This window comes from Nyctereutes procyonoides, unplaced genomic scaffold, assembly GCF_905146905.1.
Source record: "Nyctereutes procyonoides isolate TBG_1078 unplaced genomic scaffold, NYPRO_anot_genome, whole genome shotgun sequence".
Lineage (NCBI taxonomy): Eukaryota > Metazoa > Chordata > Mammalia > Carnivora > Canidae > Nyctereutes > Nyctereutes procyonoides.
In genome coordinates, this window is record NW_026575037.1 from 26,775,001 (window position 1) to 26,794,151 (window position 19,151).

At 63.5% G+C, this 19,151-nt stretch overlaps 2 protein-coding genes across 11 annotated transcripts in view; one reads left to right on the forward strand and one right to left on the reverse strand.

Annotated features, from left to right (window-relative positions):
• Positions 1–9,085, forward strand: part of PPFIA4 (PTPRF interacting protein alpha 4) — a 45,400-nt gene extending 36,315 nt beyond the window's left edge. For 3 of the 10 annotated variants that reach the window (XM_055319144.1, XM_055319145.1, XM_055319147.1), the window contains 5 exons: positions 1–19; positions 635–810; positions 2,779–2,847; positions 6,057–6,228; positions 6,972–9,085. The exon at positions 1–19 is cut by the window's left edge and continues 79 nt beyond it. In XM_055319144.1, the coding sequence (XP_055175119.1) occupies positions 1–19; positions 635–810; positions 2,779–2,847; positions 6,057–6,228; positions 6,972–7,021 (486 nt within the window). In that variant the 3' untranslated portion in view covers positions 7,022–9,085. The other 7 variants (XM_055319140.1, XM_055319141.1, XR_008663609.1 and 4 more) reach the window with 6 other exon arrangements.
• Positions 9,086–13,685: 4,600 nt separating this feature from the next.
• Positions 13,686–15,328, reverse strand: MYOG (myogenin). The gene is made up of 3 exons (XM_055319346.1): positions 14,825–15,328; positions 14,185–14,266; positions 13,686–13,832 (listed from the first exon to the last, which is right to left on the reverse strand). Exons 1-3 carry the CDS (start codon positions 15,293–15,295, stop codon positions 13,711–13,713), a joined length of 675 nt encoding a protein of 224 aa, XP_055175321.1. The 5' UTR covers positions 15,296–15,328; the 3' UTR covers positions 13,686–13,710.
• Between the last annotated feature and the right edge of the window lie 3,823 nt (positions 15,329–19,151).

Below are 19,151 nucleotides of genomic sequence, written 5' to 3' on the forward strand. Positions count from 1 at the left end.
AGCCAGCACGAGATCAAGGGTAAGCTTGTCCAGCGCGGCGTGGGGGCAGCCTTGGGGGGCAGGCCCCTGCCTCACCGTCCCCTGCCCCGGGTGAGTGGCGGGCGGGGGAGGCATTCCGTGTCTCAGGGAAGCTCCAGACCTGGGGGGACATGGTCTGTGCCCGAAGGGTGTTGCCATCTGGTGGAGAAGAAACAGTCCCTGCTCAGTCAGCTGCACGCCCCCCCCCGCCCCCCAGTGGCCACCGGCTGGACCAGCGCAGTGAACCCCCAGGCCGGTCCTGTGGACGGGTGTGGGAAGGTGGTCGTGCAGCTTGGTGATGTGGGCGGCACCGAGCAGGAAAGAGACAAGTCTGAGAAGACTCTTCAGAGGTGGAGAAAGAAGGGGACGGTGCCAGCCTAGGGGCAGGAGGTGGCCCCCGCAGGGGCTCCGGGGGGAGCCGGGAGCCGCCTGGCCTGGAGTCCTGGAGGCTGGCAGGGGTGGAGGGTGCTGGGGTTGCTTCTTCAGGAGCCCGGGCACCGGGGAGGACGGAGAGGACACGGGAGGTGGGTGGACTGGAGCACTGGGCACAGGGAGCCCCGCTTCTGCAGGCCAAACCCGTTGCCTCTTCCTGCCCCTTGCTTGCCGTGCCCTGCAGACGTGCTCGTCTGGACCAACGACCAGGTGGTGCACTGGGTACAGTCCATTGGGCTCCGGGATTACGCGGGAAACCTGCAGGAGAGCGGCGTGCACGGAGCCCTGCTGGCCCTGGATGAGAACTTCGACCACAACACGCTGGCCCTGGTCCTGCAGATCCCCACGCAGAACACCCAGGTGAGCAGCCCTGTCCTGCCCCCACGCCCCACTCTCCCACCCTCTCCCCCTCCCGCTCCCACACACAGGCTAGGGATTTGTTGGGGGGACTGTGCTAGAGCCTGTGTCAGGGGGACACGATGTCCTCGAATCCCCAAGCCGCCTAGGGAGCAAGCATCCTTCACACATGGCACGCAGGCACCCAGACCACGCCGCTGTGGGCACCCTCACCCTCTCCAAACCCCACCTTCGCCTTTGACCCCTGCGGCTACCTTTCCTCGCTCTGCTTTTCTGACCTGACTGCTCTTAGAGGAGGACTAGCCCTGGGGCCCAAGGGGACCCGAGAGCCCGCCGTCTCCTCTGTCCCCCGCCTGAAGGACAGGCCTCTGGGCCCCGCGGGTGGAGAGAGCTCACTGCACCAGACGCCACAGCCCAGAGCCTCCCTGGGCCAGGGCTTTGTGTCCCTGCCACAGCTCAGAAGATGAGACGTCTCTTTGAATCCCATTTCATAATCACTGCGGAGCCGTCGTCCAGGACTACCCGAGCTCCCTTGGGCCGATTTACACATTTGGCCTCTCGAACTTCCTGTGGGTGGCGGATGCTGGAAGTGCTACCTGTCGCCTGGAGCCCCTCCTGTCGTGCCGGCTCCCGCCGTCCAGGCCTCCTCCGCACTGATTGGGGTTGACCCGGCCTCGCCTCTTGTCATTTCACCGCCTCTGATTGTGTTGCGCGGGGCCCAGGCCTTTGGGGCTCCAGACGGAGTGGTCCTAATTCCTTTAGGCTTTCCTCATATAGACGCGCCTCCTGCCCTGATCGGTTTAGCCACCCTCGTCTGGACTGTTTGCAGCTGTCAGGTCTCTTGAAATTCAGCTGCTAGAGCCACAAAAGCTATTCCGAGAGCAGATGCGTCTCGGCCTGCGTGAGGGTAGGCTGAGTCGGCCCATAACCTGGGGGCGTGCTGGCACTTTGGGGATGCGGGGCGGCACACGGGCCCGGTGGGCCCCCCCCAACCCGGCGGAGTGGAGAACACAGATCCTCAATTCAGAGCCGAGATCCCCCAGTTCCCCCTCACGTGCTCGCCCGCCCCACAGCTTTGGGGGACGGTCACCGGAGGAGCAGTGTCATCTGGATGCCTGGAAGTGGACGATGCTCCTCCTCTTGCATCACTCATGAGAATCACCTTCTCGATGCTGACAGTTCCTGCGAGGCTCCGTGGTTAACGTTTTCCACCCAGAAACGGGCTTGTTCTTCTCCAGCGTCGGTCTCCTGTCCACACGTGTCCGCGCCTCCACAGAGCAGCAGGAGGCCCCTCCGGCGCTTGCGAACCTTCCGGTTTTCCTGCCTGGTCCATTTAGCGCAGCTGTTAGGGGCGGCGGGAGCCGACCCAGTGTGGAGTTCTTCACCAACAGTGGTTGAGAGTATCTGGTGGCCATTTCCAAAACTTTGTTGTTTCTGACGTTTCCCAAATCTCCTGCTGACTTAGGCTCCTGGAAGGTTTGGTCAAGGCCTGCAGGCACGAGTCCGCCCAGGGGCCACAGGCCGTAGGACTGCGCAGTCCTCCTGATTTAAATTTGTGATGTGGAGCCTTATGAAATAGGTTTCTTTCATCTAAATACACTAAATCCTTATTTTCCATGGTCTCCATGCTCACTTACCCTCCAGAAGGGTAGTGACGCATGATTTTTCCCATATACACAGAATGTAGGGTTTTCCCCCCGTAACTGACCTGTGCAAACGTGTTCTGTGGTCCGACTTTGTGCAAAGTCACAGTTTTCTAATGGGCCCCACAGGAAAGAGTCCTAAGGCTGACAGGTCCACTTCTAAGAGGACACTGAGGTTTGCCTGAAGGAGCAGCATTGGGGCTCGTGGGTTAAATGCACCGAAAGCCCCATCTCTGCCCTTGGGCCTCGAGGAAACCGGAGCAGCCTGGCAGAGAGGTCACTAACTCTACCCCTCCCGTCTCTCCGTCTCTGCATCCGTGGACTCCAGGCACGCCAGGTGATGGAAAGAGAGTTCAACAACCTGTTGGCCTTGGGCACAGACCGGAAGCTGGATGATGTGAGTCCTTGGCTGTGAGTTAGGGGCCCTCGGGGTTTGGGCACGGGTGGTTCATTGGGTTGAAATTCCTGAGCTGTGCTTTCCTTGGGCCGAAGATTGGTGGCCGAAGGGAGGAAGCTGGGGGGGATTGGGATGATGGTGGGGAGGCGCAGGGGCAGGCCTGGCAATAGGCCTAGAGACGTCTCATGAAATTGCTCGCACAAAAACCAAAGGCTCCTGTGTGTCACGCGTCTGGCGTCTTCCAACTCTGTGCCCCGCCGCCCTCCTAGCCACGCAGGGTCACGGGTGCCCCACAGAGGCCACCGCTTTGAGATCACGCCTTTTTCTTAATTTCCGCCCCCATGTCTCAGTGCTCTTGGCACCGCACGGCTCCAGCCTGCTTATCAGGACGCCCGTGCTGTGGGAGCGTGCTGGCTCGTGGGGTGGCGTCCGGCCGAGGCCCTGCAGTGACCGGCCTGCCTGCTCGCGCCGGGGCATGCGGCTCAGACGTATGAGCAGCGCGCGGCTTCCTCCCTGGTTGTACTCTTGGGTTAGCTTCAAGCCACGTTAAGGTTCTCCTCTCCTGACCCCCTGGTCAACGAAAGACCGGCCTTTCCCCTGGGTTTCGTGGGGCCTTTCCCTGAGTTTAGGCTGGACTGTGTCCAGGAGGACCTGGGAGGCCCTGGGCCTGTCCCCCGAGGATGCAGCCCTTTCCTTGGCCCTCCTCCCTCCGCTCCCTCCCTCCGCTCCCTTCTCACTTTCCCATCACCAGCCTCGTCTACCTTTGCGTATCAGGTCAGCCTCGGCCCCCTGGGCTCCAAACAAGTCAAAAAAGAGCCCGGATTATTTATTTTTAGCGTCTCCAGCTTCAATCAGGTCTGTTTCTTCTGATCTCCGTGGTCTATGTAGCTTCCCTTTCTGCACACCCTGCCCTGCCCAGCGCCGCTGTTTGGACTTTGGGGCCTGCTTGGGGGACACCGTCAGTGCTACCGACCTGTTAGTCTTTCTTAGCCGGGCTTAACAGGGCTAACGTGCCCCTCCGTGCACCAGCCGTTCTGCTTCAGCAGACCAGACACACGCGGGAACACACAGAATTCGTGGAGGGGTGTTTTCTTCAGAGGTACCTTGAAATTTGGACTGTGATCTTCACACACGCGTGCGATATACGTGCGTGCATGAGTGTGGCCGTACCGGCTGCCCCCGGTCTCAGAGATCTGGATTTCCCAGTGCCCCTGCCATGTGGACCCTCCTCTCACTCGCCCCCACACCTAGGAGCTTGGTTTTCTTGATGCTGCTTAGAAAAATGACTCCCATGGATCTTAGCGTGGTGCTTTCTAATTAGAAAGCTACATATCCCTTCAATCCTTACAAAAATATTCTTCGAAGGCCCACTCAGGGCCAGGCATTGGCCCAGGCATGGGGTAGAGCGGTGGCCGACGTCCTTTACGCGTCACGTGGACCAGGTCATGATCCCACCTGACGGGCTGATGAGGGACTAAGCCCACAGGGGACTTGCGTGTGCCACAGGCTGATGTGCAGCAGAGCAGGGACGGAACAGAACCGCCTCTGGTTCCTGTTCTCTCCCTGACACCCTGCTGTCCCCTCGGAGCACGCAGGGCTAGCCAGCCTCTCAGGCTTCGGCCCTCGGGTGGGGTTACTGAGGCGATGATGTCCTCGATGATGTCATCTCGACAGCACAGCGGACTTCCGGGATGCAGCGAGGTGCGGGCTGCAGAGGACTGGTTCTTGCAGGAAGCTCACAGAAAGGCCAGGTTCTGGGAACGAGGTGGGGTTTGGTGGTGGTGGCGGGCACAGTGCGGGTCAGAGCTCCGGGGAGATGCTTCCTGTCTGGCCGTCTAGCGCAGCGTCAGCAACCGTGAGCTGACTCCAGCTGCTTCCTCTTTCAGTCCTAGGTTCTCAGTTTCCCCTCTCCGGCTTCAAGGCCCCGGAGGCTTGCACAGTAGGCTCCCTCTTGAGGGAGAAGAGGACAAGTGATAGGGTCGGCTGAAGGTGGAAATGGGGGGGAGCAGGGAGGGAGAGAGGAAGGGACAGCAGTCTGGGTTGGGTTGAGGGCAGGATCCTGGAACGAAAGAAACGATGAGGAAAGTTCCTGATGAACTCATGGATGGGAAGCCTGCGGAGGAAACCAGCTGCCATCCGTTCCTTCAACAGCCATTTATTGAGCCCTACAGTGTCCCCAAGCACTACCTTAGGGGCTGGGGATATGTCGGTCGGAACAAAAAAGATCCTCGTCTCGGTCCTGTGGAGCACAGAATTTGAAAGTCAGCGAGAGTTGAGGGAGTGGGGTGGAGGGACGTGGAGAGAGAGCTCAGGGAAATAACCTCCTAAGCACAGGAAAACACGATGCTACGGTGTGCGGTGCGTGCCGGACCTGGTGCCAGGAGTCATAGGGGCCTTTGGCCTCGGGGCTGGGCAGGGCTGCAGGGCCCTTGCGCCTCTGGCAGCTCTCTGCACTGGTTCTGAGAACACGGGTGGGTCTCCATTGGGGTCGGGGCATGGGGAGATGAGGCACGGCTGCCAAGCAGGGTGGGAGTGGGCTCTGCAGGGTGGGGAGGGGGCCGTGCACAGGGCTCTGCAGGGCGGGAGGGGACCGTGCAGAGGGTGGGGAGGTGGCCGTGCAGAAGGGGGGGAAGGGGGCTGTGCATAGGGCTCTGCAGGGCGGGAGGGGGCCGTGCACAGGGCTATGCAGGGCGGGAGGGGGCCGTGCAGAGGGTGGGGAGGTGGCCGTGCAGAAGGGGGGGAAGGGGCTGTGCATAGGGCTCTGCAGGGCGGGAGGGGGCCGTGCACACGGCCATCCCGCAGGCCAGGGCTCTGGGTGCCCTTTGGCAGATGGTTTAGAGGCGCTGGCAGGCGGCAGAGGGCTGCCCACCTCCTCTCCCTCTGGATGAGCCTGGTCCCACGGCCTCGCACCTGACCCCTCACAGGTGCTCTCACCTGGTCCTCTGAGGCCGGGCAGCCCGGGAAGGGGCGGGGGAAGCAGTAGAGAAAAGCCACTTCATGGGGAGGCTCAGAGCGGCCCCTTAACTCACCCGAGCTGGCTGGTCAGACAGTGGCGGGCGCCCGGGGCCTGGGCCTGGGGTCGCGGGGCAGCAGGGCAGCCGCAGTGGAGGGGGCATCCCTGGGCGGCGGGGACCCCCACCTGGACCACGACTTCATCCTACAGACCCTGCAGGGGCGTGGGCGGGGACTGAGCCCCCGTGTCCCCATAGGGCGAGGACAAGGTGTTCCGCCGAGCACCGTCCTGGAGGAAGCGCTTCCGGCCCCGGGAGCCGCACGGCCTGCTCGGCGCCTCGGCAGAGACGCTCCCCGCCGCCTTCCGCGTGGCCACCCTGGGGCCCCTGCAGCCCCCTGCCGCGCCGCCTCCCAAGGTCACGCCAGAGGGTGAGTGATGGGCCTCGAGGCCTGTGGGTGCCGCTGCACTAACGCTGCCCCCGGGCCGGCGGGCGGGGGCGGGCGGGGGCGGGCCCACCCCACCCGTCCTTGACCCCCACCCCACCCTGACCCCCACCCTGACCCTGACCCCCACCCCGGCCCCCACCCCGACCCCCACCTGACCCCAACCCGGACCCCAACCCGACCCCCACCCCAAACCCCACCCCGAACCCCACCACGACCCCGACCCCCACCTGACCCTGACCCGATACCCACCCCAACCTTGACCCCTACCCCGACATCAACCCCATCCCGGACCCCACCCCGACACCAACCCGACCCCCACCTGACGCCACCCCCACCCCCACCCCGACCCCGAGTGTGCCCACTAACCGCCGCTCTGTGTTCTCCCAGCCGGGACGGCGGGGGCGCCCAGGCTGGAGGCCTCCACGGTCCGGACCTACTCCTGCTGACCCCCCCTCCCGCCCCGGCCCCCGCGGGGTGTGCCCGAGGCGCGGGGTAAGTGGGCAGCCCGGGCCACACGCCGCCGCCCCCTCCCCCGCCGGCCCCTGCTCGCTGCTGCTTCCCCCGCAATCTCCCCCCCACGTGCAGCCTGCCCCCTCCCGTCCCCGCTCGCTGTCGCCGCCCCCGCCTGGCACCTGCTTGCAAGCTGGGCACGTGCACCTGCGCCCGGGAGGAGGCTCCGCTCACCACGCAATGCCCCTCTCTCTCTCTCTCTCTCTCTCTCTCAGCTCGCTCCCACTATCTCTACGGTCACATGCTCTCCGCCTTCCGGGACTAGCCACGGTCGTGGCCTGTCCCCACTGGGGTCCCCAGGCCCAGCTGGCCCAGCCCTCCCGCCGTTCCAGTCCTGCCGCGGCCCCCAGTCTCCGTGACTCCAGCGGCCCTGGATCTCAGAACTCCCTGGACCCCCTTGGCCTCCCACCCCCGTGCCCCCTCCGTAAGTCTCTCGTGGCCGTGGCTGGCGTCCGGCTCGTCCCTGCTGGGGATTTCTGCAGAAGGCGCAGGACGCAGAGGCCCAGGGCGGGCGTGACCTCACCCTCCCTCTGGGCCTAGCCTGGCCTGAACTGCGACCCCACCGGAGACCGGGACCTGTGGCAGGCCCGGGGACGGCCCTCCAGGCGCTGCCTTGCTCAGGCTCTGGGGCCTTCGGGTCCCAGGCACGTCCCAGCTGCGGAACCCCCGGTTCTGGCGCTCCCGGCCTTCCCCGTCTGTCCACAGGGCAGCTCCTGGCTCCAGGACCTCCCTGGGGCCCGGCTGGGAGGGGCTGCGGAAGGGCGGTGAGGCTGGGGCAGGAAGGCTAAGCGGGGACTCCAGGCGCATGCCCAGGATCCATCCCCAACGTGACCTGGGGGCGAATCGGAGAGAAATGGGGCCCTGAGTTCTGAGCCAAGGTTAAGGATGGGGAACCCGTGAGGCCTCCCGCCCAGTGAGAGGTGCCGCCCGCTGGAGGGCGAGCCGGTGGCCTGTGTCCACCTCAGGCCTAGACTGCAGGGGACCCGCAGGTGGAGCTGCCGCTTGGGGCGGGGCTGGGGCTTGCGTGGGGGCTTGGCTCTGGGGCAAGGGAGCTACCCCACAGAGCCTACTCTGCTCCTGGGTTCCCGCCCCTGCCCCACCCCTTTAGTAACCCAGCCCCTAAAAATCTACGTTGACCTTGAACCAGGTCTGGGAGAGGTGGCCTGAGGCTCTGTTCCCCTGGTCTCTCGGGAGGAGGCCAGGCGTCCCCTTCAGCGAGCCCCAGCCCAGGTCCAGGAAGCGCAGTTGCTCCAGGCCGTCGCTCTCCCGCCTGGCCCTAAATCACCCACCCCTCGTTCAGGGCTCTTTGGGGGCAGGGACTGCCTCCTCCAGAAATTCCTGAGACCCCCCCCAACTCCCGTCCTTTTCATCGCTTTCCCCAGCAGCACGGTGGCGTCCAGGGCTGGGGGTCCAGGTCCCAGCGTGCTCGGAACGTCACGCCCAAGAAACCCCTCTTCCTTCCCCACCTCCTCATCTTGCCAGAATGCCTGGAAGTGTTTGGGACCCAGGTTCGGGGGGAGCTGATGGGACCCAGGGCTTCACCCTAGTGAGAGGAGAGGAAAGGGGCTGGAGCCTGCTTCCGGGGAGGTGCCAGGGCCGCGCTGTCCTCCAGGCGGCCGAGCAGCTGGTGTGCAACCCGATCGACTTGGGTTCGAGCAGGGGCTTGGCTAGCAGGTGGGAGGGTGGGCCAGAGCCCCGCAGAGCCGGGGCAGTGCCAGGGCGCGGAGCCCCCTGCTCCTTCTCAGTAGAGGAGGGGTGGCCCCGGGGTGGGGCCGAGCGGGCTACCCTCCCCGTCCTCGCCCTCCCTGCCCCTCAGGCTGCTGCAAGTGCAGCTGCTCATTCTTGAGCAGAGAACGTGGTGGATGGAGAGAGAAGGCCCCTCCCCGGGTGGTGGACGTGAGGCTCCTGAGACCCTGGGGGTGGGGCCACAGGGCTGCCTAGCTGCAGCAGGGGACACTTGATGGCCGAGTGGGAGATCCAGTCCGGCTTCTCCGGCACGCTTGGCCTTGGCCCCGGCCCCGTCATGGTCGGCCACGTGCCTGGGTCCTTTCAGGGTGACTTGGGAGGGGCCGCAGGGCGGTGGCGGTTGGGAGAACCCGTGTGTGCCGCGATGGGAGGCTGCAGCTTGGTGTGCCCCTCACCCCACAGTCCGTGTAGTTTTTACTTGGAGACTCGCCAGTGACCCGAACCCCCATCGCCAGCCCCCTGTGTCCTGCCGGTCCCCTTCTCAGTACTGTACTGGCTCCGCGCGCCAGGGCTGGGGTGTGGGGTGTGAGTGTGAGCGTGGCTGTGTACGTACCAATAAACAACCTGGGTTTAAAACAACCTACACACGGCTCTGGGCCTTTTTTTTTCTTTTTCTTTTTTTTTTTTTTTTTGACTTTAGAGTCCAGCCTCTTCCACGGTGGGAAGGGCTGCTCTCCTCTGGGAAGCAAACACCCGGGTTTAGGGTTCAGAAGGAGCACAGCAGCCGGTTTACTTACAGGACCAGGGGATGGAGGAGGGTTGGTGTTTGGGTTGCTTGTGCCAAGGGAGTCAAGGAAAAGGAGGAGGAGCCCCGGAGCCAAGCCAGGCTTCCTGTATTCCCCTCTGCCTTTCTGGGGCCTGGCCCAGCTCCGCCCACCCCATGGCCTCCCCGAGGCTCCCTGGGCATCAGCTCAGATAGCCCCTTGCTCTCACTGCAGCAGCCCCGGCGCCCGCGAACACAGGCCCTCCTCCCCCGAGACTCGGCCCCGGTGCCCCTCGCCCGTCTCAGTCCCCCGGGCTCAGTGGGGTGGCCAGCCCCATCCCCAGGAGGCAGAAGGGAACCTCTTGCCTTTGCAGCCGCGAACCTCCCAGACCCATCTGGAGCATCACCTGGGAGGCATGCCCAGCCTCCCCGCAGAATTAGATAAGCGGCGACTGCTCCCTGGGACCTGCACCCTCCCGTGCCGGGTGCCCTTTCTGCTTGTGAGGGAGCCCCTTGGGTCTGTCGTGTTGGTCTCCAGGTCCCCGGGTGGACACACGTGAGTGAGCAAACGAATGAGCCTTATCTCACGAGTGTCACGAGGGTTATTATTACGTAAAGTAGAAGTCACCAGGAACTACTGGGCGCCGGGCACGGTTGAAGCGCTCGACGTGTCGGCTCGGGCAACGCTCGTGGCCCTTGACGTGTTCTCCCCTTAGCTTGCGGGACACGAGTCGTGAGGCCAAGTGCACACGGCTGGTTGGAGACATGCAGGTTCCAGAGCCAGGTCTTCGGCTGCAACTGCGAGGCTTGTCCTCCCTGACGCCAGGACTGCCTGCGGGGGCGGCTGCTCCCCTCCCGAGTGAGCGCGAGCCCCCAGCTCCCCCCCAAACCCACACTCTTGTGGTACTTGGTTCCTGTGACCCTCGGACTCGGTTTCCTCTGCTCACTTAAACCGCGGCCTCCTGGAGGGCAGCTTAACACACCGTATCCTCTCCAAGGCGACCACTGCCCCCAACACTGGAGGTACAGGATGCGGGGTCCCCGGCTCCGGTGCCGGCGGCAGCCACACAGGCACCTGCAAGCCTGGAAGGGCACCGAGAGGGAAGGTGCAGCCTAGTGCCTCCAAGCCTCTGGGGGGCTCCCACCTGCCCCGTGACCAAAGGTGGAAGTGACCAGGCTCGGTGATGAGCTACAAGACGGGACACAGAAGGATTCACAAAAACTTTTTTTTTGGATTGAAAACCGTTTCCCAGTGTTGCCATCCACTGGGACGGGGAATGGGGAAGGGATAAGCTTATGTGCAAATGGGAGTCGTTGTAGAGACGCTGAACTTGAGGGGAGACCCCCAACATCAAGCTCCGTCCGCATTTGTAGAAAAGACAGATCCTAGGTTTCTCTCCTAGATCGCTTCCCTTTGCCTCCCTTAGGGATGTTCCGAGCAGAACGAGAGGCAAAGGTCTGTGTCTGATAAAAAATAATTTATAAAAAAAAAAAAAAGGAACCCAAGCAACGAATAGAAGCCGAAGCAATGAGTGGCCCGGGAGGTGCGCTGCCGTCTCTCGGGACGAGCGCCTGGTTCACACGCGACACTGGCGCGCCCGGCCGAGGACTTCCTCGCTTTTCGTTCTAGCGGATTCCCTGAAGTCCTGCACCAGGTAACGCCGGGTTAACCCGGCTCGACTTAATCGCCAGCGCTTCCCCTGGAGACTGGATTGAAGCTAATTTCCCTGAAGAACAACCGCTCATTATTCATTAATTGGAGTCTTAGTACCTGTAATTTAATTGTGAAGCCTAAAGCGTTCATTTTAGGAAAGGGCCAGAGCGTTGGTGACAATTTATTCTGTGCAAACAATGAATGAGGGTAGGCTTCCGGGTGGCCAAGTTTGCCGGTCACACCTGTGAGGTGCCAGCAACTCGTCGCTCTGGTGGGCGGCTTATGGACTTTTTAAAAAATCAATTAATTAATAAGTTTATTTATTTATTTATTTATTTGTTTATTTGTTTATTTTTTAAAGACTTTTTTTAATTTTAATTTTTATTTATTTTTTATTTTATGATAGTCACAGAGAGAGAGAGAGAGAGGCAGAGACACAGGCAGAGGGAGAAGCAGGTGGGATTCGATCCCGGGTCTCCAGGATCGTGCCCTGGGCCAAAGGCAGGCGCCAAACCGCTGCGCCACCCAGGGCTCCCTATTTATTTATTTATTTATTTATTTATTTATTTATTTATTTATTTATTTATTTTTGTGGCTTACGGACTTAAAGGCCAAAGGAGAAATAAGAAGAAATGGGTAGACAGTCGTCCCCCCACCTCCCCCGCCAATGGTCAGGGACCGTGGACCTGAGGGCCGCGCTGAGGACGGCCCGCGCTTACCGAGGAGGAGTATGAGCCCTCGTTTCCACTTGACGCAACAAGAACCATCAACAGGAGAAGCATGCCCAGGCTCCCGGGCCTATCAGCTGCGTGGCGGAGAGGAGGACGCGGGTCCTGGGCTCCCCCGAGCCCCCCGGTGAGAACCAGGGCACGGCAGGTGGAGGGATCGTATCCCCCCAGGAGCTGGGCAGATGCCAGGGCAGCGGAGGCGAGCTTGAGGGGAGCCGGGCCCGCGGCACATGCAGTGTTGGCAGCGGCCATCGGGGGGTGAATGTGATCTGCACCAGCTCGCGGCTCTGCTCGGCTCCGAGGGCAGCGAGCCAGGGGGCTCCGTCGTGCACAGGACGCGGGTGTCCTCCTGTCCTTCCAAGAACACGAGGGACTGTAAACCCAATGACACAAGCTCAAGGAGAAGCTCCCACCACGGGGCAGATGGACGTACGGGGCCCGGCTGGTTGATGGACGCACAGAGACCCGGGTTCGGGGGCCCGGCAGGAGGTAAAACTGGTTCCCGTCCGCCGTCAGGGACCCCGAAGAATTGAGTGGGGGCCTGACCATGTCACGCTCTGGATCCCCAGACTCCTTAATGATTCTCAAACTTATAATTTGCAATAAATCAGACAAATTTAGCCTAAAGCAGTTGGAGTTAGTAAGACTTTCATAGACGTGCGCAGTCCCTTCAGCCTCAGCTTGTCTTCTCACCCCCCCCCCCGCCCACCTCCTCCCTTTGGCCAGTCATTGGAAGGGAGCGGTGCATGAACACAAGCCCAGCCTCCCTCCCTTTGACTGTCCTTTGGGGCCCTGCCCCTGCCCCCATGACCACGTCCATCCTCCAGCCGTGGGCAGGGGCCTGGCAGGGTGCAGAGAGGAGAGGCTGGGTGGCCTGCACGGAAGTGACGGCGTCTGACCCCAGTCACACCGACCTATTCACCTCCCCCCTGCAGGGCTCCTGGGACCGTCATGCCAGAGGAGAGGCAGGGGTTAGGGACGGGAGACCCACAAATTCCCATCCATCACCCTTCGAGCTGGCTGTGGGATGAGAGCTGGGCACAGGGCGTGCCCGTGGATGGAAGGGAACGGGCCCTGGGGTTTAAGGTGGAGCTCACACACCCGGTGCACGGTCTACGGTCTAGTGTCCACGAACCAGGGGGGCCCCCAGTGCCGGCCGGGCCCTTCTCCAGGTCTCGAGGCGTCCGTGGGTCTGGCCTTCACCCACCCCGTGGGCCACACCCAGCAGCCTTCATAAGGAGCCGGGCTCCCAGCGGCTGGTGGGACCAGCAAGGTGCTGCCTCAGCTGCTCTCGGAGCCCCACCAGGTGCAGGCCCTGGGAGGCCCCCACCCCGGGGCTGTGTCTACACCACCGAGGGGAGCGGCCGGGCTGGCGGGCGCCCCCCCCCAACATCAACACAGGACGCTCTCCTAGCACCCAGTCTTTATTCATTTTTTAAAAAAGAAATCCAAATAAGTTAGCAAAAAAAAAATTACAAAACAATGTCAAAACCACACGATGCTTAGTTAAGAAAGGAAATCACCCAAGACCCCTGCCCCCCTCCCTGCCTGTCCCTGGCAACTCGTACACAGGAGACCTTGGTCAGATGGCAGCTTCACAAACACAAGACATGAAACCACTGGAAGTTTCCCAGGATTCACTGCAAAGCTTGCCCCCCCCCCGGGACCCGGGAGCAGGATCGTCCCCCTCCCTTGTCTCCCAGTGCAGGGCAGGCCCAGCCCAGCCGCTGGCATCGGGAGGGACAAGCGCGGGAGGCGCACAGCTCGTCCTGGTCAGGACCCACTCGCTCGCCTCTCGCGGTCTCTGTCGAGGGGGGAGGTGGAGCATCAAGAACAACGGGGAGCTCCTGAGTCTGGCCCCTGACCTGGGGCACACACGGGGCACACGAGGGGCCCTCTGGTCCCTGCTTATCTCCCTGGAGACAGGCTGCTCCTTGCCGTAAGGAGTCAGCTGGGAGAGCGGCCACCCCTCTGGGGGGGGTGACTTGGCTTTATATGGATGGGGGGGGAGACTGGCGCTTGGCAGCCCCGGGCTGGCTCTCTGGCATCAGGACAGCCCGGCTTAGGAAGGCGTCTGCGGCCAGCGGGGGGGGGGGGGGGGGGGGGGACTCTCACGGGCGCCCTCAGTTGGGCATGGCTTCATCCGGAAAGGCCGCAGAGACGTCTTCCACCGTGATGCTGTCCACGATGGACGTGAGAGAGTGCAGGTTGTGGGCGTCCGAGGGGTCGGCGGCAAGCAAGTGGTCTGCGGGGAGACGGGAGGGTGTTACCCGGGGGTGACGGGGCCCTCGGAGTGGCACGGGCGCTCCGGGATGGCGGCTGGGTGGGAGCCGGGGCTCCTGCTCCCCAGGCCCTGCCTTTCCCGGGCAAGGTGGGGGGAAGGGGGTGTGGGTGCGGGTGTGTATCCGTGTGCCCGCTGAGCACGCGCCCCCTTCGTGACCTCCCCGCTGGTGTGAGTGGAGCCGCCTGTGCACCCCGGGGCCCGCCGGGCATGGAGCTCCCCGGCTCCTGGGCCTCGGGAGGCGGCCTCGGCAGGGAGAGGCCTGGGGAGGGAAGTGAGGCAGAGGCCTGGGCTGAGGGGTGTGGGGCTCACTCACCCCCGGGGCTGGGGCCGAACTCCAGGGTGCTGCCCCACTCGGGGCTGCAGGAGGCGCTGTGGGAGCTGCAGTCACTGGGCACCTGCAGGACGCGAAGCCCGAGGTCAGAGCGTGGCCACTGCAGGCGTCCCTCCGTCCCTCCGTCCCTCCGTCCCTCCGTTGCCGCCGCGGGGTGGGGGGTGGGCCCCAGGGCCTCGTTGGAGACGGTGCCCCCGCTGGCCACACGCCCCCTGCGTCCGGGCCTTTCCTGAGCCCCGTCTCCGGCCGTGGCCCTGTCCTCCCAGGCCACCCAGTCGAAGGGGTCCCTGGTTTTCCCAAGCCTCAGAGGTGAGGGACTCGGCTGCAGCGAGCGGGGCGCTGGGCCACACGCCCCCTTCACCCTTGCCCCCACCCAGGCCGGCTCTGGACTCGCCCTGGCCTCCCTCCTGCCGCCTCCCCCCACCTCCGCGTCCCCCCGCCACCCTCAGCTTGGCCCGAAGGACAAAGGGACACGGGTCAGCTGGGCAGCTCGGCTCTGCCGAGGAGCTCCCACCGTGTCTAGGCCCCCCCCCGGCGCCTGCTGCAGCCCCCCCCCCCCGGCCCCGCGCGGGCACCGGCCTCCCGCCCCCCGGGCAGCTGCGAGGGACCGGCGGCCACTCACCCCCGGCTGGGGCCCGCCCCCGCCCCGGTAGCGGAGGTCCCGCTCCTCCTGGTTGAGGGAGCTGAGCAGGGCCTGCAGGCGCTCGATGTACTGGATGGCGCTGCGCAGGATCTCCACCTTGGGCAGCCGCTGGTTGGGGTTGAGCAGGGTGCTCCTCTTCAGGGCCTCGAAGGCCTCGTTCACTTTCTTGAGCCTGCGCTTCTCCCTCAGCGTGGCCGCGCGCCGCCGGTCCACCGACACCGACTTCCTCTTACACACCTTGCACGCCCACGGCAGGCACTGGCCCAGGCAGTGCTCGGGGGTCCCCAGCCCCTTGTCTTCGAGGGGCCCCCGGGCCTCGGGGCTCAGGCTGAGCTCAGTCCGCTCGTAGCCCGGCGGCTCGAAGGCCTGCAGGTGGACGGGCAGGTAGCTCTCCCCGTCATAGAAGTGGGGCTCCTGGTAGAAGTAGGGGGACGTCTCATAGAGCTCCATGGGGTCGGAAAGGACCTGCTCCTGCCACCGGCCCCCAAGCTCCTGCAGCCCCTCACGCCAACTGCTGGGTGCCATTTAAACCCTCCCCGCTGGCATGGAACCAGAGATAAATATAGCCGATGCCGCAGAAACCTGAGCCCCCCCTAAGCTGTTGCTGCACATCAAGACGTTTACAGTGGATTAGATGTGATTCCCCTGCCCTCTCCCCAGCCCCCGCCCGGCCAGCCCGCCTGCCCCGGCCCCGGCCGGCTCCTGTGCACCGGGAGGGAGGCCGTCGCTGTAATTCGATTAGTTTTCATTTCTCTGCGGCCCCCGGGGGCAGGGGAGGTGGGGGAGGACACACGCTCCCCTCTCATCTGCTCCTTTCAATTACTCCGGGCTGGGCGGCCCGCCTGCCGCGTCCCTGCCAGCCCCAGAGGAGTGGGGTGGGGGCAAGGGGAGGGCACAAGGGGCACGGGGTCGGTTGGAGGGGGCCCGAGGAGTCAGCGGGCCCAGCCCTGGCCCAGGCCCCAGCAGTCGGCAGCAGGAGAGGGCTTCAGATTCGGGGCTCGGGGGGCTCAGTGTCCAGGGATTAGAGGGAACCCGCAGACGCAAGTGGGTTTCCAAAGCGGCCTGGACATCTGACGACCTCAGGTCTCCGGCGAGGGCGGAAGTGGAGGCAGGAAGGACTCCCCGGTCTTTGGGCGAGGACCTTAGGGGTTTCCGTTCCACGCGACTGGTGGGGGGCAGAGCAACATCAGGACTTACAGGCCCCCCCCCCCACCGAGTGAACCCTGTCTTCCCCGTCTGTCCCTCTGGCACAGGGCGGCCTTTTGGGTTTGGGGCGGCAATGTGCCCCCTTCTTCATTCTTTGGTCCCACTCTTTTCCCTAGAAACCCTTGGACTAAGTCTGATCCCCCCTCCACTTGACATCTGAGATTGAGGCTAGAAGTTCCAACCGGGGTAAGGACAGTACGGGGAGGAGAAATGGCGCTGGGGACTCAGAGATGACCCCCCCGGGGGAGGCGGGACCCAGTGGAGCCCGAGGGACCCGGCTTCCCCGCCGCTCACGGTCCATGGTGAGGAGCCGGGAAAAGGCTGGCGTCCGTCTGGGACAGGGAACAGAGATGAGGCGGGGTTGCCACTGGGCATTGCAAACCCCCATGCATGTTGAAGGGTGCGGGGGTTCTTCACTGGGTTCTTGGCCTTCCCAGGGCGGCCGCTCGGGGGCTCTGGGTTCCAACCACGCTTCGGCCAGCTGGGCTGAGGGAGGATTGCTGTTTCTAACACGCATCCCACCAAGCAAGGGAAAAAGAAAAACCTTGCCTCAGTTTACACTGCATCCCTATGAGCCCCGAGAGGAGAAGGGATGTTGAAGTTACTATGGAAACGGACACATTGCATCGTTTCGTGCTTCTGGGATGCAATCTGCCTTGCCCCTCGGCGGTGCGTTCGCACCCTCTAAAAAAGGAAGCAGGGAAGCTGGGTTTGTTCTGATTTCTAGGATCTTTACTCTCTAGTTGGCGAGCGTGGACTCCGACACGCGGATGGTGAATCGCAGTGTAAGAGGGAGCTGTTTTAACGCAGCAGGAAGCATGGGGGCCGGGATCGATGACAAACGGGTGGGCTCGCCAACCGGGCGCTTCAGTCTAGAGAAAGTCATAACCGCCGAAGTCGGGGTCTCTGTGGAGGCGGAGGCTTGCAGAGGAGCGGGCAGCCGGACTGGACAGCAGGTGGGATTTCGGGGGCAGGAGCCGAGGGGCGGGGGCTCGGGGAGAGGGTTTGGACGGCCCGGGGTCCGGATGGGTTTGTGAAGGTGGGGGTGGGCCACCGGGCTCCGGGGGGCTTGACGCTGCGCAGAGAGCTCGGTGCCCTCAGCCCGGGGCGAGGGTCGGAGCAGCCCGGTCAGCGGGCGGCTGGGCGCCGCCAGGAGGGTGCACGTCAGCTGGCAGGGGGGTGGCGGGGCGAGCAGCGAGCGTGATGGGAGGACGCTCACTGTCATCGCGGTAAGGCGAGGGCACCCTACCGAAACCCAGACGTAACCCAGAGGAAGCATTTGTCGGCCTCCCCCTTCCCCGGGTGGACCCAGTTTCCCAGGAGCCCCTCCGTGCCAGTCCCCGGGATTGGGTCCAGTCCTCCTGCCGTCAGGCCGGGCTGTGAGTGTGGCCTCGTGCGTGTGTAACGTTCGCTTCGAACGAAAGCTGAGGGCAGGGCTGGGAGGCTGGGGCCATCTCACGTGTCTGGGTTTCACGGAATCCCCGTCCGTCCATGTGTTTGTGTATCTCTGTCCGAGCGAGTGGCCCGAGGCCCGCGTCCGGGCGCAGCTGTGGGGCATGGAGCCTCCCAGGGGGGAGGGCATCCCTGACCTCGACGCCCTCGTGGGGGGCTTGCTCCTCCACCCGCCGTGTTCCTCTTTCCTGGCTGAAGCGCGGCGCAGCGTGCCTAGGGCTTTGGCCTCCCTCCCCTGCACAGTCGTCCGCCCCACGCAGGCTGCCCTCTGATGGATGGGAACACATTGGTGCCAAGCACAGAACAGCCTTTGTGCTCCGCCACCAGCGGTGATCCATCAGCTCTAACCTGACAGCGGGGCGTCGGGCCCTAATCCCCACCCCTGCCGGCTTGGGCACACGGGGCCCCTGCCCGACCAGGAGCCTCCCCCAGCCGTCCTGCTCCCTCCAGAGGAGGCCCTTGCCCGGTTGTGCTCCAGAGCACGCTGGTCCGTCTCCACTCCATTCGGTCCATTTGCATGCTGGGCTGAGCTCATTTGCATGGCGGTCCTTGGGTTTCAAAATGCCCCAAACCCCCTTCACTGCCCAGCCTGCCCTTCCTTCCACCTCGGCTACACACCGAGCCCTCCTCCCTGACTCCTGGTCTCTTCCCGTCCCTGCCACCTCACAGGTGGGCTGACCGGGGCCACCACGTCACTTGGTCAACATCAAAGCAAGTTTGCCCATCTGGAGTTTCAAGTGTCTGGCAATGGAGAAGCAAAAAGAAGAGTCTGGAAAGGGTGGGGGCCTCTGGGTTCTCCACACAGGCCCCACCTTTTGTTTTCTTAGCCTGGGTCTCTGGGTGTTGTAGATGAGAACTAGGTGGGGCTTAGGTGGCAGCAATGTGTGCACGTGTCAAGGACCTAGACGCATGTGCATGTGGCGAACAAATCAGCTTATTTGAGGATTTGGGGAGCAGTAGCCTGGCAGCAGGGTGAGGGCCCATCACAGGACCGGAGGATGTCAGAGCTGGGGGGCAGCCCAAGGGTTACTGGTCCACCTTCCCTCTACACACCGGGAGACTGCGGCCCAGAGTCCGAGCATGCGATTTGCCCCAGGGGCACGGAGCACTGGTGTCAGAGGTGTGAAGGCGGTTGGCTCTTGCACTGCCTGACTTTAGGCCTTGGGGCTGAATCCAGGTGTCTCCTCTCCCTGCGTGAGGCTGACACGTGAGGAACATGCTTCATGCGAGCACGTGCTTTCCAGGTGGGAGGCTGGGGGCGGACTGGAGGTGCTCTAGGCTTCGAGCGGAGAGTCATGGAGATGTGGAGAGATGAAGACAGGAGAGAGGGTGAGAGTCACTGGGCCATGGAGATGAGGAAGTCTAGGGGTTTGAGACAGGAGGAGAGGTCTCGAGGCAGATGGGAGCCCCAGCTGAGAGGTGAGGTGCAGGGGCCCTAGGCCTCCGGAGGCCGCACATTGTTTCCACTGAGGACGGAGCATCAGATAACCACTGGGAAATCCGTCCCTGCCTGGAATCTGGAGCTCAGAGCCAGGCTCATTCATCAAGAATCTCTGGCTTTGGGGTGGGGGAAGGTGTGGGCCTGGAGGCGGAAGGGAGTGGGTCCCCAGGGGGTGGGGGTCACGGGGAGGTGATTGGTGGACGCAAA

Excerpts from the sequence above, each read along its gene's own strand:
- MYOG (XM_055319346.1), bottom strand. The coding sequence starts at position 15,295 with ATGGAGCTCTATGAGACGTCCCCCTACTTCTACCAGGAGCCCCACTTC. Across the intron at positions 14,267-14,824 it reads GGGGCGGGCCCCAGCCGGGG|GTGCCCAGTGACTGCAGCTC; the intron begins GTGAGTGGCCGC and ends CGCGTCCTGCAG. Across the intron at positions 13,833-14,184 it reads GTTCGGCCCCAGCCCCGGGG|ACCACTTGCTTGCCGCCGAC; the intron begins GTGAGTGAGCCC and ends GTCTCCCCGCAG.